Source organism: Protopterus annectens, chromosome 1.part2, assembly GCF_019279795.1.
Source record: "Protopterus annectens isolate FY-2018-M chromosome 1.part2, PAN1.0, whole genome shotgun sequence".
In the NCBI taxonomy this organism is placed as follows: domain Eukaryota; kingdom Metazoa; phylum Chordata; order Ceratodontiformes; family Protopteridae; genus Protopterus; species Protopterus annectens.
The window spans coordinates 877,383,366-877,410,759 of record NC_056727.1 but is presented as its reverse complement, the minus strand read 5'-3'; the positions used below and the strand labels follow the sequence as shown (position 1 = coordinate 877,410,759).

At 45.0% G+C, this 27,394-nt stretch overlaps 1 protein-coding gene across 1 annotated transcript in view; it reads right to left on the bottom strand.

Annotated features, from left to right (window-relative positions):
• The window catches only part of LOC122791553 (interferon alpha-inducible protein 27-like protein 2A), a 186,704-nt gene that overhangs the window by 84,017 nt on the left and 75,293 nt on the right, over positions 1–27,394 (bottom strand). Inside the window, exon 3 of the mRNA XM_044059305.1 lies at positions 3,316–3,477. Within this exon, the coding sequence (XP_043915240.1) occupies positions 3,316–3,477 (162 nt within the window). The remainder of the gene's footprint in view (positions 1–3,315; positions 3,478–27,394) is intronic.

Genomic DNA, 27,394 nt, shown 5'->3' with positions numbered 1-27,394 from the left:
CCTCAGAGAAACCCTGTCTGGATGAAAAATGAAGGTTCCACAGCCATGAGTGCTTGTAACTCTGAGACTCGCCTTGCAGAGGTTATTGCTAGGAGTAGAGCTGTTTTTCAGGATAAAAAAATTTCTATCTGCTGTTGAAGCTGGCTCGAAAGGAGGCAGTGTGAGTTTTTCCAAAACATAATTTAGGTCCTAGACCGGAATTGGTGCTCTCCTTGGAGGCCTAATGTTTTGGCCCCTCTGAGGTACTGCCTTAAAGGATTAGAAAAGATAGGTGGTTCCATATTGTAATGAGCTGAAATATCGAGGCATGAATCTTAATTGATGAGAAAGGCCTTTGTTCAGCATCTCACTTGGGTATTGTAAAATCTGAGGTATATTTGGTATACACGTGTCAATGCCTTGTTCCTGGTTCAAAGCACAGAATCTCTTCCATTTTTCTGCATAAGATTTTCTGGTACTGGGCCTCCAAGATAACATCCATAACAGCTTTTGAAAGAGGAGTGTTCTGAATGGTTACATTATCCGCCATGCTGCCAGATTTAAGGTCCCGAGTTGGCTGTGCAGGATCGGATTGTTTTGTTGAGTCAGCAAGTGAGAAGTTTGAGGCAATATCCATGCTGGACCTTGAGACAAGCTCTTTAGGACTGGGTAGCAGTGCTGGCGTGGCCAGTCTGGTGCAATCAGCATCATTTTTGGCTTCTCTTGTCTGACCTTTAGGAGTACCCTGAGAAGGAGAGGCAGTGGAGGAAAGGCATATACTGTTAGATTTTTCCAGCTGAAGGATAGGGCGTCCACTTTACAAGCTTGCTTGTGATAAATCCTTGTGCAAAATCTCTGCAATTGGCAGTTGAGGGGAGGCAAATAGATCTATGTCTGGGCATCCCCATTTCCTTATTTTCATACTGAAGACGTGTGGATCCAGTTTCCATTCGTGGGGATCCATGAGGTTTCTGCTTAGTCTGCCAGAGTATTTGTTTTTCCTGGCAGGAATTGTGCTTGCAGGTAAATTTGAAAAGCCAATGCTGTGTCCCAAAAGGTCATTGCTAGTCTGCAGAGAGGGTAGGAATGTGTACCTCCCTATTTGTTATGTACCACATGACCGTAGTATTGTCGGTCTTTAATCAGTAGTTGTCCTGGATGAAGCAGGTCCTTGAAAGCTGTCAGGGCATTTTGAGCAGCTAGCATCTTTTTGATTGATGTGAAGATGCATCTGGTTTGCAGGTCATGTACCCAGAATACCTTTTCCTGCCATATGTGCCCCCCAGGCATAATCTGATGCATCCGTTGTCAGTGTCGGTCTGGCTATGGGTAAACAGAATGGCAGACCCTTGTTGTGGTGACAGACTTCTGCCCACCATCAAAACTCCTGTTGCAGGCAGGGACTGAGTGCAATTACTGTCTCCAGGCTGTGGCAATGCTGAGTCCAAACACTTTTTAGATACCATTGTAGTTTCCTCATATGCAGTCTGGCATAAGGAATTAGTAGAATGCAGGATGCCATGAAACCCAGGGCCTGCAGGAATTTCCTTGCAGATAAGTGGGTTTTTGTTGCCAATTTCTTGAAGTAAGAAGTCAGTTGCTTTTGTTTGTCTGGCATGAGATAAGCCATCTGGGGTTGTATTTAAGCTTGCACCCAGGAATATTATTTCTTGAGAGGGCACTAGTTTTGATTTATTTGCGTTTACTGTGTACCCTAGGCCAGTTAGTAATCTTTTTACAAATGCCAGATGCTTTAGAAGAATGTCTTTGTTCTCTGCTTGAATTAGGCAGTCATCCAAAGTAGGGATATATTTAAATTCCTCTGTCTGCAAAATGCAATTACTGGTGCCAGGCACTTTGGCTTATCTACTGCGCCCAGGGTCTTCACAAAGGGCAGTGCAGAGAATTGGTAATGCATTGAGCCAGCTATGAATCTGAGGTATCTTCTGCAAGATTGTCTGATTGGGACATGCAGGTATGCCTCTTTTAGGTCCAAAGTTACGAGCCAAGTCTTCTTGCCAAACATGGGCAGTAGCTGCTGTAGAGTAAACATCTTGAATTTTGGAACGTCCAGAAATGTATTTAGTATAGACAGGTCCAGTATTGGCCTCCAGGTTCTGTCCTTCCTGGGTACTAGGAAAAGTCTGGAGTAAAATATCCTTGCCCCTGTTCTTGTTGTGGTACTTACTGAATGGCCCTCATGTCCATGAGGGCTGTAATTAGTTTTTGCACCTCTGCCCATCGATTGTGTGGCAGGTCTGGCATACCTTTTGACCTTGGTAGAGTGTGAAAATGGAACCTGTAGCCTTGGGACACTATGTTCAGGACCCATTTGTCTTGGGTAATCATATGCCAATTTGATGAAAAAAAAGTGCTAGTTTTCCCCCTAAGGGAGCTGCCAAAAGAAAAGTGCTTGGATCTGGCAGAGGAAAGTCATTGGGACTGTTTCCTGTAAGGTTGTGATTTGTCTTCTCCGCTTTTGGAGGTAGGAGCACCCCATTGTTTAGGCCTATATGAGCCTTGGGGCTGAGATCTGCCTCTGGGAAGCCTGTATGAGCCTTGGGAGTGAGATCTGCCTCTGGGAAGCCTGTATCTGCCTCTTTGTGGTCTGTCTGACACTGGAAAGGACCAATTTTTAGAAGGCCATTTCCTGCTAAACCTGGGTGGCTGTACCTGTAAGAAATCCTTGACTGTCTGCATGGATTTTGCTTTATCCTCCATTTTTTTCAAAACCTCTTCTGCTTTAGTACCAAACAAAGTATTATGCTGCAATGGTGTATCTAATAATTTCTTTAACATGATCAGGCAGATTCTGTTCCTTTAACCAAGCATGCCTTCTAATAACAGAACCTGTGACAGCAGCCTTGCACGAGGCCTCCAGTGAATCATAACCACATTACAAAGTATGCTTTCCCACTTGTTCAGATGCATGCAATAAATTCTGCAATTCTGAGGGAATGATTTCAGAGTGTCCAATACCTTGAGTATCCAGAGGCCCAGTCGGCTCCACGTGGGAGTGGGAAGCGGCCTGTGGCTCCGAGGTAGCGTGCGCCAGGGGCTGCGAAAGCGCCTCACTGAGAACCGGCGACTGGCCTAGCAGAGGCCTCGTGGTTGGTTTTGGACCTCCTGAAATTCGAATTTGAAAATCTCAGACTTTGGAATTCTGGCCGACTGAGGGTAGCCTGCCAGAAGAATAACCCAAGAGTAATGACTGCAACAAGTGAAACACGATGAACATCTCACTTCTACTTCGAGGCGAGGCACATTACGGTATCTGATTTTGAAGGTGTGTTTTGCGCCGATATGCTGGACAACTGCAACTTGACTAGTACTCACCAATGGATTGTAGAGTAGCGACCACACTTCCTGCAGCCACTCCTCCTCCATTAGCTATGGCAGCAGCAGACATCATTTTGGCAGCAGCAGTTCCAGCAGCAACCCCTGCTGAACCGAATCCAAGGGCACCAATTAAAAGTGGAGTACCAACAACAGCAACAGCTGAAATGAGAAAGATAAATGCGTTTCTGCTGTCAGATTACAGGGCCTTTGATAAAACAAACAAACATTTTTTGTTGTGAAAACTCAACATGGAATTATAGCAGGTTAAAATGTGCTAAAAACAAAAGGAATGTATATAAAGAATGCTCCTGCTATTAGAACATAACAAGCAACACAGGAATAGCAGTCCACAGCTGTGCTAATAGAAAAATGATTAAATATTGACAACAGCTCGTTTCAAGCCAGTGTCTGAAAATATAAGTATTTTGCCCTCTTGGGAAAACTTCCAACTGAGACACAAAGAAAATGTGTGCAACTCACTCCTGGTCACTTACTAAGGCATGATTTGCCACTTCAAAGAACATAAAATGAGAAAATATGTACCTACCATAACGTTCCAGGTTAGTCTTCTTCTCGCCTTCTTTCTTGCTGGATGGGTTCAGAGCCGATCCTCTGCTCTGACACGGCTCGAGAGCTATTTTTACCGGCTCGAGGCTACCCTGTATCCCACAATGCTAGGCACTAACTACCCAGATCTCGTTTGATAGATAACACCATAGCAGTTCTGATCCTAGAACAAAGGAGAAAAAGGAATACCTATATTATAGATCTATAAATATCTCTCTATCTATATCTATATCTATATCTCTCTCTATCTATATCTATATCTATATCTCTCTCTATCTATATCTATATCTATATCTCTCTCTCTCTATATCTATATCTATATCTCTCTCTCTCTATATCTATATCTATATCTCTCTCTCTATATCTATATCTATATCTCTCTCTCTATATCTATATCTCTCTCTCTCTATCTATATCTCTCTCTCTCTATATCTATATCTCTCTCTCTATCTATATCTCTCTCTCTCTCTATCTATATCTCTCTCTCTCTATCTATATCTCTCTCTCTATCTATATCTCTCTCTCTCTATCTATATCTCTCTCTCTATATCTATATCTCTCTCTCTATATCTATATCTCTCTCTCTATATCTATATCTCTCTCTATATCTATATCTCTCTCTCTCTATATCTATATCTCTCTCTCTCTATATCTATATCTCTCTCTCTCTATATCTATATCTCTCTCTCTCTCTCTATATCTCTCTCTCTCTCTCTATATCTCTCTCTCTCTATATCTCTCTCTCTCTCTATATCTCTCTCTCTCTCTCTATATCTCTCTCTCTCTATCTCTCTCTCTCTATCTCTCTCTCTCTCTCTCTCTCTCTCTCTCTCTCTCTCTCTCTCTATCTCTCTCTCTCTATCTCTATATCTCTCTCTATATCTATCTATATCTCTCTCTATATCTATCTATATCTCTCTCTATATCTATCTATATCTCTCTCTATATCTCTCTCTATATCTCTCTCTATATCTCTCTCTATATCTCTCTCTATATCTCTCTCTATATCTCTCTATATCTCATAGGTTCATAGGTTCATAGGTTTATACTAGGCTATCTGCCCTAAGGCATTTATAAGCCTAGCCCAAATTATTGTGGCTTACGCCACCCCTTATATGAAAAAATACTGTGCCCATTAGTTTGTTATGCCTCTGTCCAGCAGTGACCCAGAGATGATTCCCGGGGTAAACCTACGATCTCCCATCCACAGGTCTAGATTTCTCTTGAACAGAGTCAGCGAGGTGCTCTGCCTCACATGGACCGGGATTTTATTCCACAGCATAGGGAGTCTGAGTGATAAATCTATCCCTCCAGCACGTCCTATTTATATCCGTGCTAAGGTTTAAGTCGCTTGCTCTAGTGGTTTTGGTGGATTTGGATATTTTGAGGTGGAGCATGTCCATTAATTCCGGGTTGGACATGGCCTTGTATGTCAGGCACATGTCACCTCTGAGCAGACGGTATGCGACTGAATAGAGCTGGAGTTTCTTCAATCTGGCAGCATATGACAGATTTTGGAGTCCCTTTATCCTTTTGGTGAGGAACTTTTGGGGTCTCTCCAATTGCTGCAGATGTCGGGTGAGATACATCCCGAATGGGGCATTGTACTCGATCATTGGTCTGATAAGTGAAGAGTACAGGGAACAATGACCTCACTAGATCTGGATGTGAATCCCTTCATGATCAGGTGGGCAATGTAGAAGGTCTTTCTAACCACTTTAGCAATGTGAGTGTCAAAAGAAAGGCCACTGTCAACCTGGGTCCCCAGGTCCCTGATAACCTCTTCTGTGCTTAGTGGATTGCCACCTATATGGTAGCTTGGGGTTACCTTGTTTTTTCCGAAGGGTATGACTATACATTTTTTGGCGTTTAATTTCAGGCCATGGCTCTGGCACCAGCTATCTGTTTCCGTGAGTCCCTTCTGAAGGATATCCGTGTCCAATGCACTTTCCACTATGGCGCCCAGTTTGCAGTCATCTGCAAACTTTGTCAGCCAAAGTCCTCCCATGTTGGCCTGTACTTCTGAGAAGTAGATGCCAAACAATAGGGGGCCAAGGACCGAGCCCTGTGGGACACCACTTGTGACCGGCTTGGAGTCTGACACAGCGCCAGCAACTCTAACCCTGTGGGTTCTGTCCTTAAGCCAGTTTGCAACCCATCTTGTGACATATGGGTTTACATTTAAGCTGGTAAGTTTTTCTACAATACCCGAGTGGGGTATTGTGTCGAAAGCCTTTGCAAGGTCAAGGTAGGCTGTATGGACTGCCTTTCCTCATCAATGGCCTTGGTGACTGTTTCAAGAAGTCGACCAAGTTCAAAAGGCATGATCTTCCCTTGACAAAGCCAAACTGGGTCGGGTCCAATGTCTGCAAGTCCCTATATCTTTGTTTATGAGCTCCATTATGATCCTCTCCATAGCTTTGCAGACTAGACTTGTTAAGCTTATGGGGCTGTAATTACCAGGGTCCGTGAGGCCACCTTTGTGGAGTGGGACCACAGTTGCCGTGACGCCACTCCTTGGGCACGTATCCTGTGGTAAGGCTGAGATTAAACAGCTGCCTTATGTGCGGGTTTAATTCCTCATTTAGCTCGTGTAGCACACAGCCGGGGACACCATCCGGTCCCATTGATGCTGTGTTTTTAGCTTTAGAGAGAGCAGCTTTCACCTGCACATTTGAGATGTCCGGGAGGCTACACTCGGCTGGGATAGTTATCTCTCCTTTAGGGGAGAGGGTGAAGTTTGCACTGAACCTGTCTGCCAGTATGTTGGCAATGTCTGTGGGTTCAGTGATTTTTGTATCATTTTGGACTAATTCTGAGCATATCTGTGAGTTTCCACCCAGGTTCCTAACATAGCTGAAAAAGGCCTTATGATTGTCCTTTGAATCCATGGCAATTTTTCTCTCAAAATTGGCCTTAGTTGATTTTATGAGTGCTCGTAATTTTTTACTAATAATGATCAGGGGTGACTTCCCTTTTATGGATTTTGTTCCATCATGTAATAGCTTTCTCCTCTTATTGTAAAGTTTGTTAATGGCTGGGGTCCACCAGACTGGACGTTCGCCCTTTGTGGAAAGAGTCTTGGTTTTATTTGGGATTGCCTGATCCATGCAGTCCTGGAGGTGTTCATAGAAGGCATTTGTAAGGGCTTCCAGCTTGGGTTGTGGTTTCCTCTGACTCAGGGGCCTTGAAGGATACCACACCAGTCTTGAGTAGTGTGAAGTTTGCTTTAGAGAAGTTCTTCACTATGGTCTTTTTGTTTGGGGTGGGGCGGGATGTGGATTTCCAGTGAGATTAGTTTATGATCAGATCTCACCAATGAGGGATATACTTCGGTGTGGAGCATTTTGTCCCCATGTTTGTGACAATGAGATCTAGTATATTTTCTCCTCTCGTGGGAACAGTGACTAGCTGTTCCATGGCATTTGAATTTATGAACTCCAGGAACCGTTGGGCTAGAAAGTTAGGGCTTGAGTAATGTTCCCAGTCTATATTCGGTAGTTGAAGTCACCCAATATGATGGTGTTTGGAGATACATTTATACCCTCCAGTGTCTTCAGGAAGGCTGTGTGGGGTTCCTGAGTTTGAGAGGGTGGCCTGTAGCATGCTACAATTTGTAGAGCAGTTTTGCCTATGGTTAGTTGCACCTGGATGGTTTCCGAGCTTCATGCGTTGCCACCAACCTGGAGGTGTGAGTATCCTTTATGAATATGGATACACCCTCCTTTTGTGGAGTGGTCCGGGTTTTGGGGCCGGAACGCATGATATGAGGTAAAACCTAATAGTGCCGGGTGCTCTCAGGAGCCTTGAACCAGGTTTCAGTTACAGCACAGACATCGATGTTCTCCATACTGAGAAGGGCCTCGAGTGCGTGCATTTTGAGATTTAGACTTCTGGCATTGAGCAGCATTACCCTCAATTTCTTCCCATTTTTGTTTTCTAGGGTGGTAGGTTTAGAATTTGAGCCTTGCCTAAAAAGGCACTATGGGGTGGCAAGAGCCTTAGCCAATATCCGAATCCCAGGGTGACAGGTGCAAGCCGTCCCTTAAGCAGCGTGGCTTGTCAAGCATGTCATCCCAGGCAGACAGACACTGGATCCCTTTGAATGACACCAGACATTAAGCCAATTGTTAAAGCTGATCATCTTGTCTCTATATTGTGGCATCATTCTTGGTGAAGGAAGGATACTGCTCAGGGTTAGGGTCATACCTGCCTGGGCTACATAATCAGAGAGCTCCTCTATGTCTCTTTTCATGTAGTCCAGGGAGGTACGTCTCAGGTCGCTCACACCAGCATGGACAATGACTGTGTCATATTTGTACTTGCCGTGGAGTGACCAGAGTGCTTGTGTTATGTGGCGGATTCTAGCGCCCGATAGGCAGCTTACTGTGACCCTCTCCTTGTTCAGCCTGGTGAGTGGGACGCCAGTGTGTCTGACTATGGAGTCACCTATGACAAGTATGTTTGGTGTTGTATTTGGCCTTAAGGGCTGTGACTGCTTTGCACACTGCTTTTGTGGTTTATGTGTTGCTTGTGGGGTGTCTTGAGGTAGCAGTTGTTTGGGTGTCTGCTTTGGAGGCCTCTGCTGTTTAGGTAAATTTTTACTCAGAGCCTCCGAGTATGTCTTTGTGTGTTTATGTGTTTGATTCAGTGGAGTGGTAGCATTATGTGAGGCTGGTTTTGTGGTGTGTGTAGTTGCCTTCTCCTCCTGTCTGGTCTTGCCAGTCCTGAGTTGAGAGAGCTCAGCCTCCAGTTTGGCTAAATAGCTGCATCTCTCGCAAGTATTTGTGTTATGTGGGAGGAGGAGAGGGTTGTCTGTGTACATGAGGCAGTTATAACATTGCCTCAAGATTCCCAGATTCACCAGCTGGACCGGAGAGGAGATTGACAACTGACCTTTGGACATGCTAGAATAATATTGGGAAATCCTTAATTGAAAACAAGGGCCAGTGGGGAGTGAGGGTGTAGTGCTTTTAATTTTTAGTGCTGACTTATATAATTGCTTTAGTGAGCAAGTGCCAGGTAACTTGAGTGCAGTGTGTTAACAAGTAACTAAATGCAAAAACGACAAACAGTAACTTTCTTTCAAGTGAAACAAGGAAATAAGTACAGTAAGCAATGCAGATATCACTAGTGATCCACAGAAGCGCTGAGAAGTTGCGTATTAGGTGGAATTAGCTTCCAGGGAAATAACAAGCAAACAAACAACAAGCATATAAACAAAGCTAGATTCAGTAGGCCTGGATCTAGTCTATGCTAGAGCAAACAAGGTGAACCAATTTCAGTAAGATACAGTTCAAATATTCAGGCACTATAAACCTTTAACCAGAAAATTCCCAGCTCAGAAGGGCAGAGTCCAGCCTCTTCTCCCACAAGAGTGCAGACCACGAACCTTCTTAATGTAAAATAACTGGCCTGAAGCCCAAGTGCCTAAACCAGAACTAATACACTTGGACACTGGGCTCTCAATCAGCAGTTCCCAACTTAGAAGGATGAAAGCTACCTGTCCTGCCACCACAGTGCTTGCCACAAACCTTCCTAGCCCAAGTGCTTAATCCAAAAGACTTGAATGATAGCTACACTTTAATCAAGTTACAACCAAGCAGTAATAAATACCATTGAATACTTTAGAGAATGTCTGGATTAGTGCTCAAGTTACACAAACAAAGCTAGATCCAGCAGGCCCGAATCCAGTCTATGCCACAGCAAACAAGGCGCACCAACTTCAGTAAGAAACAGTTCAGATATGCATGCACTATAAGCCTTTAACCAGAAATTCCCAGCTCAGAAGGGCAGAGTCCAGCCTCTCCTCCCACAAGAGTGCAGACCACGAACCCTCTTAATGTAAAATAACTGGCTTGAAAGCCCAAGTGCTTAAACCAGAATTAATACACTTTTAGAATAACAGACACTGAGCCCTCAATCAGCAGTTCTCAACCTAGAAGGACGTAAGCTACCTGTTCTGCCACAACAGTGCAGACCACAAACCCTCTCAGTGCAAAACAACTAACTGGTCCGAAGCCCAAGTGTTTAAACCAAAAGGCTTAGAATGAGTTACACCAAGCAGTAATAAATACAATTGAGTATTTTAAGATGATGCAAAAGTAAAAGAAGTAGGTAAAACACAAGTACAGTAAAAGCAGATGAAATTTTTTTTTTTTTTTTTCTGAACAAGTGCTGAGATCAAAGAAACAGATTTGAGTGCTGAAACTAGAAAACTGGCTAGTTACAAGAAAAAAACAAGCTAGAAGGCTTCCCTCAAACACAGAAGGGCTTGGGGCTCAGAAGCCTACAAATAGTCTGTACCACTTAACAAGAAAGGCAGGAAATAAGCTTAATTTTTTTTTTTTTTTTCTATTTCCCAGATGCTCTCTTTGTACACAGTAGGAGTGCCTGAAATCAGAATATGATCTCACTGCACTCAGTTGAGTGAGCAAATGAGATGGGCCCAGAGGCAGGCTGAGGCGGGCAGTTTCAATGCCACTAAGATTAACACCAAAACAAAAACAGGGCGGGTGGGTGGGAATAACTGAAGAGCAGAATAACCAGTTAAAAATTCCTTCAACACTCCTTCATACACAGTTTAAATCAATTTAAATACTGTATTTTTAAAAAAAAGTGCATAAAAAGGTACTTAAATTCTCTTATACGTCCAGTTGAATATAACCAAGTTCTTAGCTTGCCAAGCTGAAGTTTTAAAGCAGGAATTATTTCACATGCACCAGTTTAAATATGCAAGGACAGGAAATCAAAGACTGTGGCTACCCCCACACCTGTAATTACTAGCAAATAACAAAATTCAGCCAACACTAGCTTTTAGTTCAAGTTACTGAAGAGCAGAATAACCAGTTAAAAATTCCTTCAACACTCCTTCATACACAGTTTAAATCAATTTAAATACTGTATTTTTAAAAAAAAGTGCATAAAAGGTACTTAAATTCTCTTATACGTCCAGTTGAATATAACCAAGTTCTTAGCTTGCCAAGCTGAAGTTTTAAAGCAGGAATTATTTCACATGCACCAGTTTAAATATGCAAGGACAGGAAATCAAAGACTGTGGCTACCCCCACACCTGTAATTACTAGCAAATAACAAAATTCAGCCAACACTAGCTTTTAGTTCAAGTTACTGAAGAGCAGAATAACCAGTTAAAAATTCCTTCAACACTCCTTCATACACAGTTTAAATCAATTTAAATACTGTATTTTTTAAAAAAAAGTGCATAAAAAGGTACTTAAATTCTCTTATACGTCCAGTTGAATATAACCAAGTTCTTAGCTTGCCAAGCTGAAGTTTTAAAGCAGGAATTATTTCACATGCACCAGTTTAAATATGCAAGGACAGGAAATCAAAGACTGTGGCTACCCCACACCTGTAATTACTAGCAAATAACAAAATTCAGCCAACACTAGCTTTTATAGTTCAAGTTACTGAAGAGCAGAATAACCAGTTAAAAATTCCTTCAACACTCCTTCATACACAGTTTAAATCAATTTAAATACTGTATTTTTAAAAAAAAAGTGCATAAAAGGTACTTAAATTCTCTTATACGTCCAGTTGAATATAACCAAGTTCTTAGCTTGCCAAGCTGAAGTTTTAAAGCAGGAATTATTTCACATGCACCAGTTTAAATATGCAAGGACAGGAAATCAAAGACTGTGGCTACCCCCACACCTGTAATTACTAGCAAATAACAAAATTCAGCCAACACTAGCTTTTAGTTCAAGTTACTGAAGAGCAGAATAACCAGTTAAAAATTCCTTCAACACTCCTTCATACACAGTTTAAATCAATTTAAATACTGTATTTTAAAAAAAAAAGTGCATAAAAAGGTACTTAAATTCTCTTATACGTCCAGTTGAATATAACCAAGTTCTTAGCTTGCCAAGCTGAAGTTTTAAAGCAGGAATTATTTCACATGCACCAGTTTAAATATGCAAGGACAGGAAATCAAAGACTGTGGCTACCCCCACCTGTAATTACTAGCAAATAACAAAATTCAGCCAACACTAGCTTTTAGTTCAAGTTACTGAAGAGCAGAATAACCAGTTAAAAATTCCTTCAACACTCCTTCATACACAGTTTAAATCAATTTAAATACTGTATTTTTAAAAAAAGTGCATAAAAAGGTACTTAAATTCTCTTATACGTCCAGTTGAATATAACCAAGTTCTTAGCTTGCCAAGCTGAAGTTTTAAAGCAGGAATTATTTCACATGCACCAGTTTAAATATGCAAGGACAGGAAATCAAAGACTGTGGCTACCCCCACACCTGTAATTACTAGCAAATAACAAAATTCAGCCAACACTAGCTTTTAGTTCAAGTTACTGAAGAGCAGAATAACCAGTTAAAAATTCCTTCAACACTCCTTCATACACAGTTTAAATCAATTTAAATACTGTATTTTTTAAAAAAAAAAGTGCATAAAAAGGTACTTAAATTCTCTTATACGTCCAGTTGAATATAACCAAGTTCTTAGCTTGCCAAGCTGAAGTTTTAAAGCAGGAATTATTTCACATGCACCAGTTTAAATATGCAAGGACAGGAAATCAAAGACTGTGGCTACCCCCACACCTGTAATTACTAGCAAATAACAAAATTCAGCCAACACTAGCTTTTAGTTCAAGTTACTGAAGAGCAGAATAACCAGTTAAAAATTCCTTCAACACTCCTTCATACACAGTTTAAATCTCTCTCTCTCTCTATATATCTATATATCTATATCTATATATCTATATCTATATCTATATATCTATATCTATATATCTATATCTATATATCTATATCTATATATCTATATCTATATATCTATATCTATATATCTATATCTATATCTATATAACATGCCCAGAAAAAGGGCAACCATGGGAGTCCAAGCTGGGATGAAAGAAGGCACAGAAAGATCCTTTCAGTCTGTCCAGACTAGGGGGTTGGACGCAAGAAAAAAGGCGAAAAGACGACAACATGAAATGTTATGGTAGGCACATAACTTCTTAATGTTAAGTTGTCAATCTTGCCTTCATTCTTGCTGGATGGGACCGCATTCCTAGCACCTCAGCCCTGGGTGGCTCATCGGAACAGACTCTTGAGGACTGTGGAACCAAAGTTAGCTCGGCTTCTGGAGGCCATGTCCAGTTTGTAATGAGAAATAAAGGTATGAGGAGAGGCCCATGTGGCTGCCGCACAAATGGAGTCTATAGGTAACCTAGCCTGAAAAGCTATTGACCAAGGCTCTAGTTGAGTGGGTTTTAGGTTTTGAAGTAAGTTCTTGACTCCTCAGTTCATAGATAAAAATAATAAGAGGCCAACCATCTGGAAAGGGTTACTTTGGAAACTGGAAGGCGAGCTGCTCAGATTTCCTAACTTGCTTGGTTCTATCCAAGTAGTAACGGAGTTGACAATGAACATCCAAAACATGCAACTTTTGTTCCGCTCTGTTGGAGTAATTAGGGAATAAAACTGGGAGATCGATAGTCTGGTTTAGATTTGCCTCAGAAGATATCTTGGGTAAAAAAGATGAGTTAGTTCTGAGGGATAATCTAGCTTTATGGAAAGCCAGATAAGGACGACGAACGCAAAGGGCGTGAAGCTCTGAGACTCTCCTCGCTGAAGTTATGGCCACTAGAAATAAGAGTTTTCCATGAGAGTAACTTCAAGGAACAGGAAGTTGTATGTGGTGACATTCACTAAAACCCTTATCCTGATAGGGAATCAACCACAACCATTAGATCTAAACTCATTACCCTACCACCAATGCACTGTTCTCCCAGATATAATTTAGGTTTGGAGCAATCTCTTCAGCACCAGCTGTGTGACTCTATTAGATGATGAACTATAAGAGTAAGTGTTATCACGGTCCAAATGCTCCTATTACTAATAAAATAAATAAATGATCCAAAAGAGAAGCACAGGAGCAAACCAAGGCTGACAACAAAAATAGTACAGTTTTGTACCTACTATAAAATGTAGATGTTGCAGTCATTACACTTGGGTTCTCCTGCCGTCAGGCAGTCCCGCAGTCGGCCCGAGTTCCAAAGTCTTGGTCCGGTGTCGGTTGCTGTCGCTTCTTCCCTGACATCAGTGCGCCAAGGGTATACAAGATGCATCCAACGCCATTTTCTTCTTGCCCCAGATGTCAGGTGCCCCCAAGTAGGTAGGCAATACATATTGCTAATCAAAAATATACAATAAAAAAAAGAAGTTATGTACTCACCATAACGTTCCATCCGAGTAGGTACTTCATTTGTCTGCAACCTGTGGGTTACGGATCCGACTTCAGATCCAAGCCGGCAGCTTCACAAGCTAAAGGATCAGAGCTCCTAGCTCCTCCCCTACCCACAATCCCCTGCTGCCTACTGCTTTACCTCAGATAGAGTTTGCTTAATTTTAAACACCTCACACCCTCGACAGAGGATCAAGCCCTACTTCATGCTATGACAAAAGGACATTTTACAGTTGGCCAGTTATCCCGATATGGTTAGGGGGAATGGAGGGGGGCGGGGTTGGTTGCAGACAAATGAAGTACCTACTCAGATGGAACATTATGGTGAGTATACAACTTCTTTATCTGAAGTAGTTACTTCATTTGTTCTGCAACCTGTGGGACAGAGTCCCCAGCTACCTCTACAATTAACCCTGGGTGGCCTTACGAAAGAATATTCCGAAGCAACACGGAGCCAAAGGAAGCCCTACTCCTCAAAATCATATCCAATTTATAAAGGGAGAACGTATGATAAGTGGACCAAGTAGCTGCTTAACATATGTCGTCCAGAGGAACCCTGGACCAGAAGGCTGCTGATGTAGCAATGGAGCAGGTTGAGTGAGCGTGAATTCCCGGAGGAACTTGTTTACCTGAGGATGTATACGCGCGAGTTATGCGCTGGGAAATCCAATTTGCCAGAGTTACTTTGGAAATTGCCTTTCCCCTACCTGATCTGGCGAAAGACAAAACTGATCAGACCTACGAAATCCTTAGTCCTGTGCAGATAGAAACGCAATTGTCTGTGTACGTCCAATTTGTGCAGTGTGTACTCCCCCTTGTTCTGAAAATTTGGGAAAAACACTGGTAAGTTAATTGATTGGTTAATATTTGACTCCGAAGCCACCTTTGGTAGGAAAGAGGAGTTGGTCCTGAGAGACACTATCCTTATGAAAAATGAGGTAGGAAGGTTTCATGCACAAGGCTTGGAGTTCCGAGACCCTCCTGGCTGATGTAATAGTGACTAAGGCTGTTTTCCAAGACAAGAATTACAAAGAAACTGAAGAGGCAGGCTCGAAAGGTGGACTTGTCAAGGCTTGCAACACTAAGGTCAAGTCCCATGGGGGTACTGCAGATTTGACCGGTGGTTTTAGGAGAAAAACGCCCTTGAGGAAGGTTTTGCATATCTTTGAGGATGTTATTGATCCTAGTTCATCCCCCACATGAAAGTGGGAAACAGCTGCTAACTGTACCTTAACTGTGGAAGCGCTGGCTCCCTGCTGAAAGATTAGTGACAGGAAATCCAGAATTGTAGGAATAGGGACCATAAATGGGTCCATACCTTTGCTTTCGGCCCAAATGGAAAAACGTTTCCATTTACTATGGTAAATTTTTCTAGTGGCTGGTTTATGGGCCGCCACCAGAATGGCCTTCACTGGTGATGAGATACCGGGAGTCCTAGCCATCAGAGGAACTGGATCAACCAAGCGGTCAGCTTGAGGTTTAGCAGATTTGGGTTTGGAATCCCGCAGGATGCAAAATCAAATCTGGAATGGGATCCAGGATCCATGGAGGAACACTGAGACCGTAGGTAAGGGAACCAGATCTGAAGAGGCCAGAATGGGGCTATGAGGATCACTCTGCTCCCCAACCGATGTGCTTTCTGAATGAATTTCACCATAAGCGGGAGGGGTGGGGGGGGTTAAGCATAGAGAAGACCGGGCGGCCAAGCATGAACCAGAGCATCTCTTGGGGCCTCCCCTGGAGGGGGAAGTATTGCGAAGTACTCGCTGCACTGTGTTTGATGTAGAGGCGAAAAGATTGCAGTGAGGCCAACCCCATTCGCGGAAGATCTGCTTCGCAACTGAAGGATTGAGAGACCACTCGTACGGAGTGAGAATCACCTGACAGTTTGCCCGCCACAATGTTGGACAGACCCGGAATGTGCGTTGCTATCAGAAAGCAACTGGTGGATATCGCTCATTCCCATACTCTCTGCTTCGCAACTGAAGGATTGAGAGACCACTCGTACGGAGTGAGAATCACCCGACAAGTTTGCCCGCCACAATGTTGGACAGACCCGGAATGTGCGTTGCTATCAGAAAGCAACTGGTGGATATCGCTCATTCCCATACTCTCATGGCTTCTCGGCAAAGATGGCAAGACCTGGTTCCTCCCTGTTTATGTACCAGACTACCGCCATGTTGTCTGTCTGAATCGCAATAGTCCCTAGAGGGAGAAGGTCGTGGAGAGCTTTTAACGCCAAAAGCACCGCCCTCATTTCTAGGACATTGATATGCAAAGCGGTCTCCAAGGGAGTCCACGTGCCTTGGACGGTTCTGCCTGAACAATGCCCCCCCCAACCGAGGCAAGAAGCATCCGTGGTAATCGTGGCTTGGGGTGGGGGAATTACAAAGGGTCTCCCTTCTTGCAGCTCCTATGAGAGAAGCCACCAAAGGAGGGAGTCCCTGCAGATTCTGTGCAGTCAAATCAGGGAATTGATCGGGTGAAGCACTAACGACCATTGAACTTGAAGAGTCCACTGTAAGATCCTCATCCGGAGGCGTGCATGCAGACAGACAGATGGCAACTGCCATCGACCCCAGTGCTCTCAGGACTAACTCCGCCGCAGGAGCCGGATTTCAAAGGAGGGCTAAAACTTGATGCGATAGGCTGTTCAATCTGTCCGGAGTCAGCAGAGCTCGACAGATGCGTGTGTTTCAACTTGGCCCCAATAAACTCCAAGACCTGTACTGGCTGAAGGGAGGACTTTGGAAGATTCACTGAAATGTCCAATTCCTGGGCAAGAGAAAGTGTAATCCCTTGCCACTCCGAGTTGAAGCCTGCTGGGGACGGATGAGGAGCCAGTCGTCCAGGTATGGGAAGACCTGAATTCCCTAGAGTCTCAGGTGGGCTGCGACCACTGCCATGACCTTGGTGAATACCCTGGGGGCTGAGGTAAGGCTGAATGGGAGGACCCTGAATTGATAAGGACTGGCCCCTAGCCAGAAGCGGAGAAACCTCCTGGATCATCTGTCCATCAGGATGTGGTAGTACGCATCCTGGAGGTCTATCGAGCACATCCAGTTCTCCCGAAGAAGGGGGAGAATAGACTGAAAGTGACCATCCAGAGCTTTTCCTTTGGGAAAAACAGGTTCAGGGCGGAGAGATCTAGAAATCGGTCTTAAGTCCCCCGTCTTTTTTGGCACCAAAAAGAACCTGGAGTAGTAGCCCAATCCGGACTGGTCTGGGGGGACTGGCTGGATGTCTCTTTTCCCTAGTAGCTTTGCTACTTAAGGCTGCTGCCTCCCTTTGATCGGGTGGGACATCTGGGAGGAGTCTGACTTTGGGGGGGGGTAGGTGTATGAAGGGAATGGAGTAACCTCTGGATATGATTCGGAGCACCCATCGATCTGACGTGATGGACTCCCAATTTGACAGGTGCTCCGATAAACACCCCCTGACTGCCTCCAGAGAGGGACAGTCGGGTAAGCCCTCAGGGCTGCTACGCGGGCCTGTCCGAGAAAGGTTCCCTAGACCCGAAGTTAGGCGGCCCCCCTCTGCCTCTGGGCCGGCGTCCTCCCTTGTCCTCCTCTGCCTCTAGATGACGAGGGGTCCGAAGCAGGGTGGGACTACTGAGACCGATTCCTAGAAAAGGATAGTTGGGAAGTTGAGAAGTGGACCACGATGGCAGACAGCATCTTCCCATCCTTCTCGCTTTGTTCCAGAGTCTCGCGTACGGTCTTGCCAAAAAGCGAAGATCCATCAAAGGGTGCATTCAAGAAGGACGCCTTGAAGGGATCCACGAAATTGCAAAGGCGGAGCCAGGTGTGACGCTTCAAGACTAGCCCGGCTCTGCTAGCCCTAGCAGCTCCCTCCGTAGCGTGAGAGAGTAACCGCATGGACTTTAGAGTGGCCATACGAGTCGCAAATATGTCCTTATCCGTGACAGTCATGGACGCGAGGGGCTGCAGCGTATTCCTTAATCAAGTCTCGCTGTAGCCTGATAATGTGTGCCATGTAGTTCAGCGCCCTTATGGAAAAGGTTGCTGAAGCAAACATCCGCTTCCCTATACGGTCCATCGCCAGAGATTCCTTATCTGGAGGATGGGCTGAGGAACTCTCCTGTGCGAGCTCCTTCGTGGCGGCCGCCACCAGCATGGCATCAACAGGAGACCCCTTAGCCCAGGACTGCCTATCTGCAGGGGGGGGGGTGCTAAAAACTTTGTCAGGACATCTCGGGATTGGCTCCATGGTGTCAGATTCTTATGGTGTCAGGTTCTTTCCACACCCTGGTGGTAATTTAAGTCCACCAGGTGGGACACCCAGGAGGTAGACTGGCCTGCCTCAAACACCTCCAAGAACACAGATTCTTCAGAGGAAGGTTTTTGGGCAGACCACCCCCCTCTAATATGCAACATTTCCATGATGTCTCCAAAGGAGACATCCTCGGGGGGTGACCTTGCACAACCTTCCCCTTCATCCAAAATCAGTGTCTGTGGTGATGGACTCAGGGGAGTCCAAGTGCCTCCTTTTACACTGCCGTTTGTGAGGGACCTTCTCGGTGGGACTGTCCAAGGAGGGCTCACCCATGGGGTCCTGTTCCTCCAAGGGAACTGATTGGAGGGTTTGTGCGGGCTGTCGCATAGGATGGATGATGGAGAATAGACCCATATGCAAAAGGGGGGGGGGGCGGGAGGATCCGAGGCCCAGACTGGGGATCTGGAAGACCTCGACAGAACCCTCTCCACTACCTCAAATGCCATAGGGGAACTACTTTCTCCAGGCTCCGAAAGCAGTTTCCTCGGCTCCGAAGCAGGGATCGGGGTCGGAGCCGAAGCAGTCGGATCAGAGAGAGAGGTGTGCTCCGACCTACCCTGAGCCGAAGGTACACCAATCTCCATGGATCCAATGCTCGGTCCTCGGCCCCGAGAGCTAGGATCTGACACGCTCGAGGGCAATGTCAGCGAAGATACTGGAGCTAATCAGCGCCGACGAAACCTCGGCTCTGAAAGGGCCTGGATCCGATGACTCCAAAACCCTGAACCGGGTCGGAGAAGGAGTGATCGGAGCAAAAAGAGGGACTGAGCTCCCCCCCTGAGGGGGGGGGGGAGCACCCCCATCTGAATTTGGGTCTGCAGGAATCGACGCATCATCCGATCCATGTCCGCGTCGGTAAGACTCCTTGTAGACCTAGAGGAGGTCGAAGCGGGCTGGGAGGGCCGCCTCGACAACCTCGAAGGAGACCAGTACTCCGGCGAGAAGCGAGGTGAACGGAGCCGAGAAGGGGAGGATCCGGGAACCTTAGAGGGAGGACTAGTAGTTTTAACAGGGGGGGGGGGCTGAGGGGTGAGCCTCAGCCCACCTTTTGAGACTTGTGTCTATCTTTATCCCTGTGCCTTTTTTCCCCCCCAGAGAAAGAAGCACTAGAGTCCCCCGAGCTCTGCACAGTAGAGGGAGTCCGAGTCCCAGGCAGAGCGGGGGGAACTGAAGGCGTCTGGGCTACGGTAGTAGCCTGACCCTTCGAGGGAGAGGAAGAAGAAGCAGAGTCCTGGGGGAGAAGGCCTGCCAGGATCAGCTTGTTCTTCCGGTCCCTGATTGCCCGAGAATTAAAGGCTGCACAGATTTGGCAAGCCGTTGATAAATGGGCCACCCCCAGGCACAAGACACATTCAGTGTGGCCATCAGCTGGGGAAAGCTTATGGCCACACTCAGTGTACTTGGAAAAAATGGCTTTGGGCCCTTCTGCCATTATGAAAAACTCACACACACACACACCCAAACACTAAGGGGGGAGGGAGAGAAAAGAAAGCCAACGACCACGACAACTAGGAGTGGGTAACCAACTATGTGACTGAAAATACTAACTGTACCTAAAAATCACTTCAACAATTCTCTCAATTAGAAAAAATCTAAACTATCTCACCCAGCTTAAGGAGCTCTTCACTAGTAGCTGTCTTCAGCCGCAGCAAACTCAATCTGATAGGCAGCAGGGGGTTATGGGTAGGGGAGGAGCTAGGAGCTCAGATCCTTTAGCTTGTGAAGCTGCCGGCTCGGATCCGTAATCCACAGGTTGGAGAACAAATGAAGTAACTACTTCAGATCAATACCTTCAGTTACCAGCAAATACACCCCAAAGGTTGTATAGGATAGAAAGGTACAGATAAGTCCAACTAGTTCAGAGGGGATGGCGGGAGGGTAACCTGGACTGCAGCAGTGTGAACACTCGAACATCTACATTTATGGTAGGTACAAAACTGTACTATGTTCATCGTGTTACACTGCTGCAGTCATTACACTTGGATAGAATCCCAAAGCTGAGGTTGGGTGGCTGGTCTATAAAAAGAGTTAGGATTGGCTATGAGGCCCTGCAGAACTGCAGTGGCAAATCCTGCTCTGGAGAATAAAGAGGCAGGTGGTAATGCTTGGTAAAGGTGTGCACTGAACTGCAAGTTGCAGCCTCCAAAATTTCCTTGGTAGGTACTCCTCTGAGAAAGGCTGTTGCCCTGGTGGAATGTGGCCTAATGTTATTTGAGATAGCCTTGCCCTGTGATCCTACAGCATATGCTACAAACAGTTGCTCAGTTTTCCTGAAAGCCTTTGTTTTGTCCAAGTAGAAGCGTAGCTGCCTGTGCATGTCCAAAGAACGCAGAAGTAAAAGTTGGCAAATGGATGGTTTGGTTAAGAGCCACACTAGATACCACCTTTGGCATAAAGATAGGGTTTGTCCTTAAAAGATACCCTGTCCTGATGAAAAATTATAAAAGGTTCCACTGCCATTAATGTCTGTAGCTCCGAGACTCTTCGTGCTGAAGTTACTGCCAGGAGCAGAGCTGTTTTCCATGATAAAAATTTTAGATCGGCTGTACTGGCTGAAAGGTTGTAGGGTCAGTTTTTCCAAAACGAAATTGAGGTCCCAAGTCGGTGTTGGTGCTCACCGGGGCGGTCTTATGTTTTTAGCCCCTCTTAGGTACTGCTTTAGCAAGGGATGAGAGAATAAAGGAGGATCTGTGTTGTAATGTGCTGAAATGGCAGAGGTTTGGATCTTAATTGATGAGAAGGATAGGCCTCTGTCTAGCATCTCAGTTAATTATTGTAAAATCTGAGGAATGTTTGGAACAAGAGGGTCACGTATTTGAGCCTGGTTCCAGGCGCAGAATCTCTTCCATTTTTCCGAGTAAGCTTTCCTGGTGCTAGGCCTCCTGGCCTCCAAAATGACATCCATAACAGCTTTAGAGAGAGGTGTTGTCTGTTTGACTAATGTATCTGCCATGCAGCCAAGTTTAGGGTTTTGAGCTGACTGCGCAGGATCTGATTGTTGAGTCAGAAGGTGTGGAATTTGAGGCAAAATCCATGGTGGGCCTTAGAGCCAAGTTCCTTAAGATAGGGTACCAGTGCTGACGTGGCCAGTCTGGAGCAATCAGGATCATCTGTGTTTTTTCTAGTCTGGCTTTTAGGAGTACCTTTGAAAGGAGAGGCAGTGGCGGGAAGGCATAAACTTTTAGGTTTTTCCAGCTGAACAGTAGAGCATCCACTTTACATGCTGGTTTGTGATAAGTCCTTGTGCAGAATTTTTGTAGTTGGCAATTCAGTGGGGAGGCAAAAAGATCTATGTCTGGGCATCCCCACTTTTGCGTTACCATGCTGAAGATTTGTGGATTCAATTTCCATTCGTGAGGGTCCATGATATTTCTGCTTAGATAGTCTGCCAGAGTATTTTTCTTTCCTGGCAGGAATTGTGCTTGCAGGTGAACTTGATACGTTAGAGCATGGCTTGCCTGCATAGGGGATAAGAATGAGTGCCCCCTTGCTTGTTTACATACCACATTACTGTGGTGTTGTCTGTCTTTAGTAGTAATTGTCCTGGATGTAGAAGGTCCTTGAAAGCTGTTAGGGTATTTTGAACAGCCAACATCTCTTTTTGATTGATGTGAAGATGCATCTGGTCTGTGGTCCACTTGCCCTGAATGCATTTTCCTGCCATGTGTGCTCCCCAGGAATAATCCGAAGCATCTGTTAGAGTTTGCCTGGCTGTGGGTTGGGTAAGAGGCTGACCCTTGTTTAGGTGACATGCCTGGGCCAACCATCGAAAAGTACAGTTTTGTACCTACCATAAATGTAGATGTTCGAGGATTCCATTGCTGCAGTCCTGACTATTGGGTATAGTCCGCGTCCAGTCGGCCCGAATACCAGAGTATAAGGCTGACGTCGGTCATGGCGCCTTAGACTGACGTCAGTACGTCAGGGTACTAATGCGCATGACCGACGTCATATCCTCAGTCTTTTCTTGCCCCAGATGTCAGAAGACCCTAAAAAGACAAGTCCCAGAAAACCTGCACCCAAAAACATGTACAATATATACAACAATATATACAAAAACATAAGCATGTAAACTCACCTACACAACCACCCCTAAAATCAGAGGGGAAGGAGGGAGGGTAAATTGGACTGCAGCAATGGAATCCTCGAACATCTACATTTATGGTAGGTACAAAACTGTACTATGTTCTTCGCCTTGCATTGCTGCAGTCCTGACTATTGGGTAGAATCCCAAAGCAGAGGTAAGGGAGGCTGGCAATTTATAAAGAAGTAGGAGCTGACAACATGCCTTGCAAAACAGCTGTGGCAAAACCAGCCCTAGACTTAGAGTAGATAGGAAGGTGATAATGCTTAGAGAAAGTATGCACTGAACTCCAAGTAGCTGCTTCCAAAATATCCTTAGTTGCCACCCCTTAGAAATGCTGTTGAAGTGGCAGTAGCCCTAGTGGAATGAGGCCTAATCCCAGATGGAATCTCCTTGCCATGATGGGAATAACAAAATGCAATGCAAAAGCCAATCCACCTGGAAATAGTTTGTTTTGACACAGGCTTGCCCTGTGAACTCAAAGCAAAAGAAACAAACAACTGCTGAGACTGCCTAAAATCCTTAGTCCTGCTTAAATAATATCGTAACTGCCTGTGTACATCTAAAGTGTGCAAAATCTTTTCCCCTTTATTTTGGGGGTCTGCATAAAAGTAGGCAAATGAATAGTTTGGTTTAAAGCCACACTAGAAACCACCTTAGGCATAAAGGATGGATTAGTGCGTAATGATACCCTATCCTTATGGAAAATCAAAAGGGCTCAACTGCCATAAGGGCCTGCAACTCAGACACCCTTCTTGCAGAAGTAATAGCCAACAGAAAAGCAGTCTTCCATGACAAGTATTTCAATTCAGCAGTAGCCGCAGGCTCAAAAGGTTGTAGAGTAAGTTTTCCAACAGAAAATTGAGATCCCAAGCAGGAGTAGGAGCTCTACGTGGGGGTCTTATATTCTTTGGCCCTCTAAGAAACTGCTTGAACAAAGGATGCGAAAACAAAGGTGGGTCACAATCATAGTGAGCTGAAATTGCTGCAGCATGAATCTTAATGGAAGAGAAGGACAACCCTTTGTCCAATAACTCAGTAAGATATTGAAGAGCCACACTCAAATTAGGCTCAGAAATCTCCAAATTCTTTGCTGTACTCCAAAATAAAAATCTCTTCCATTTTTCTGCGTACACCTTCCTTGTACTAGGTCTTCTAGCTTCCATAATCACATGTAAAACTTGTTGAGGAAGTTGAGACCTGCTGTGTTTCAACAGAGAATATGCCAGGCTGTTAGATGAAGAGAGTGAAGCTTGACATTGAGCAGATGACCTTCCTTCTGAGATAACAGATGAGGAATCAGAGGTAAAGGCCATGGAGGCTTCTTTACTAGACTCCGTAGTAGTGGATACCAGTGTTGCCGAGGCCAATCTGGAGCTATCAAAATCATCCTTGGCCTGTCTTGTCTGACCTTTAATAGTACCTTTGGAAGAAGAGGCAGAGGTGGAAAGGCATAGACATGAAGGTTTTTCCAACTGAAAGACAGAGCATCCACTTTCCAAGCTGTGTGATGAAACCCCTTTGTGCAATACTTTGGCAGCTGGTGGTTTAGTGGAGAAGCGAATAGATCTATGTCTGGAGTTCCCCATGACACTGTCAATTTCTGAAATACATGAAGATCCAGTTTCCACTCGTGGGGATCCATGATTTGTCTGCTTAACACATCTGCTAAGGAGTTCTGTGCTCCTGGCAGAAACCTTGCCTGAAGAGTTAGTTGCAAGCTTAACGCAGTCTCCCATAAAATCATTGCCTGCCTGCATAGAGGATAAGAATGTGTTCCCCCTTGCTTGTTGATGTACCACATGACAGTTGTGTTGTCTGTTAGAATCAACACCTGCCCTGGAAGAAGTAACTCCTTGAAAGCCATTAATGCAAACTGGACTGCTAACATCTCCTTCATGTTGATATGTAGATGCTGTAGTCTGGCCGGCCACTTGTCCTGTATCCACTTTCCATTTAGATGAGCTCCCCAAGCAATGTCCGAGGCATCTGTCGTTAAAATCTGACTCGCCTCTGGCCGGGTCACAGAGAGTCCCTTGTTTAGGTGACATTCCTGAGCCCACCACAAGAATTCTTTTTGAAGGCAAGGTATTATATGAATGACAGTGTCCAAATCCTGGCAGTGCTGTGTCCATACATTTTTGAGATACCATTGCAGCTTCCTCATATGCAGTTTGGCATTGGGAAGTACCAGAATACAAGATGCCATGAACCCTAATGCTTGAAGGACTGTCCTTGCAGTCAGCACGGACTGATGAGATAGTTGATGGAAGTAAAGTGACAGACTCTTTTGTTTGTCCGGGGTTAAAAAGGCCATCTGGGCTGCTGTACTCAGTCTCACACCCAGAAAGCACAGGTCTTGAGAGGGTACTAGACTGGACTTTATTTCGTTCACAGAATACCCTAGGCATCTTAGCACTGCTATGACATATTCCAGATGCTGTAGAAGGTCTTCCTTTTCTTGAGCCAGAATCAGGCAGTCGTCCAAGTAAGGATAGATTTGAATTCCTTGAAGCCTGAAGTAAGCTATCACTGGAGCCAGAGCCTTTGTAAATACTCTGGGCGCAGTAGATAAGCCAAAGGGCAATGCAGAGAACTGATAATGAAAATCTCCAGTTCGAAACCGCAGATACTTCCTGCAACCTAGCCTTATAGGCACATGAAGGTAAGCTTCCTTGAGATCTAAAGTTACCATCCAGTGATCTTTGCCCAGTAGAGGTAAAAGCTGTTGTAACGTCAACATCTTGAACTTGGGAATGTCCAGATAAGTGTTGAGGATAGATAAATCCAAAATTGGTCTCCACGTGTTCCCCTTCTTTGGTACTAGGAACAGGCGAGAATAAAAACCTAGGCCCCTTTCTGATACAGGGACTGGCTGAATGGCCCCCATCTGGAGTAATTGAGAAACTTGCTTGTGAGCCTCTTTTCTTTGTGGAGGAGGAACGTCTGGCATGCCTTTGAAAGGGGGCATTGTGTGGAAATAAAATCTGTAACCGTGATGAATGATATCCAACACCCATCTGTCTTGAGTAATCAAATCCCAATTTTCTTTGAAAAGAGACAGTCTTCCTCCCAAAGGAGCTGCCAGACAAGAGTCCACTGGCAGCTGAAAAGGCAGGTCATTGGGTCTGTTTACGAAAGGACTGACCCCTGCCCTCACCAGAAGTCTGAGCAGGTGAACTCCCTGATCTAGGCCGAAAAGAACCTTGAGCCCTGCCCCTACCACGTCTAGACCTACCCCTAGACTGGGAATCATAAGCAGGATATGTCCACCCCTTAGCAGGCCAATTTCTACTAAACTTCGGAGGCTGCACCTGCAAAAAATCTTTAACAGTCTGCATAGACTTAGCTTTGTCCTCCATTTTCTTTAAAACTGCTTCCACAGGCGATCCAAACAACACATCAGACTGTAAAGGAGCATCCAAAATCCTTGTCTTAACATGCTCAGCCAAATTCTGATCCTGCAACCAGGCATGCCTGCGAAGAACAGAACTAGTAGCAGCCACCCTCGAGGAGGCCTGTACAGCATCAAAACCACACTGCAAAGAATGCTTACCCACTTGTTCAGACACATGAACCAAATCCAGCAACTCTTTACACTCAATACCTTCCGCCAAAGCATCCACCTTAGATTTCAATTGTGAAAGGAGATAATTTTGATATTTTAGCATGTGAAACTGACAATTCAACGCCTCATGGCTAGAGTGGAAGAAGTATACATTTTCTTTCCCCACCTATCCAAAGCCCTTGCCTCTTTATCAGAGGGTACAGGATTTTTAACCACAGAAGCTTTAACACCTTTAGGCCCCTGAGAAACAGTTTCTGGGTCCGCCCTAGGACTCTTAAACAAATACTTATGAGCTTCGGGCACCCTATAATACCTATCAGGCTTAACAGGAGCAGGAGGTAAGGAGTCAGGATTCAGGAAGCCTCTGCAAAACATCCTCCACCACATTCAACACAGGAGGAATAGCTAAGGGCCTATGCTGGGGTAAAACAAAAATTCCCTAAGCCTTTTCCTGGAATCAGAGTAATCCTGGCCTTCCCATTTAAAGTGCTCCCTCATGGAGTGTAGAGTCTCTGAAAATGAGAAATCCTCAGGAGGAGAAGCTGTAGGAGTGGAATCATCCACATCCGAATCAGAATAAGTAGGATACTCCTGTAAGTCTTCCACAGAAGACTCTGAAGCCTGTGAACACTGTTCAAAACTATCAAACTCCTGTTCCACCCTAGGCCTCTTATCAGGCGGGGCATAGAACCTCTAATCATAGTAATCAAATCTTCTGCCATTTTAAGCATATGTTTCTTAGGAACAGAGCCGAAATGCTAGGAGAAGCCCCACAGAAGCTGAACTTGGCCTACCTCTAAAAGAAGCTTTGGCAACAGAAGGAGAGGCCCTAACTACCTTGGGAAGAGAGGGAAGAACAGTTACCTGAGAAGGCCCCTCAGCCTGGCCTACCTCCTGAGAGGGCACATCTTGTAACAGTAAAGTTTCTGCCTGAGACTCCATGGAAACTCCTGGCAAAACCTCTGGCTCCACTGAGCCTTCTAAAGAACCGACGTCCGGGACTGCCGGTTCATCAACCCTAGGCCTCACTGTTTTGTCCTTGCGCTTCTTGGATGAAGCGGGCGTCGGAGCATCCGACGGCATATTATAATTGCAACGCTTCCCAAACACTAACCTGGCACAATCTAGCCTCCTCTTAATAGTGCGTTTGTTAAATCTAGCACAAGAACGGCAACCAACAACGTCGTGCTCAGGCCCTAAACAAGGTATACACAATGTATGATAATCCCTATGCGGTATCTGCTTCCCACAAGAAATACAGTTATTCACTTTTTCTGACATCCGGTTAAATACTGAGGCAAGAAAAACCAAAATGTTGCCCAACGGGGTACTTAGCCA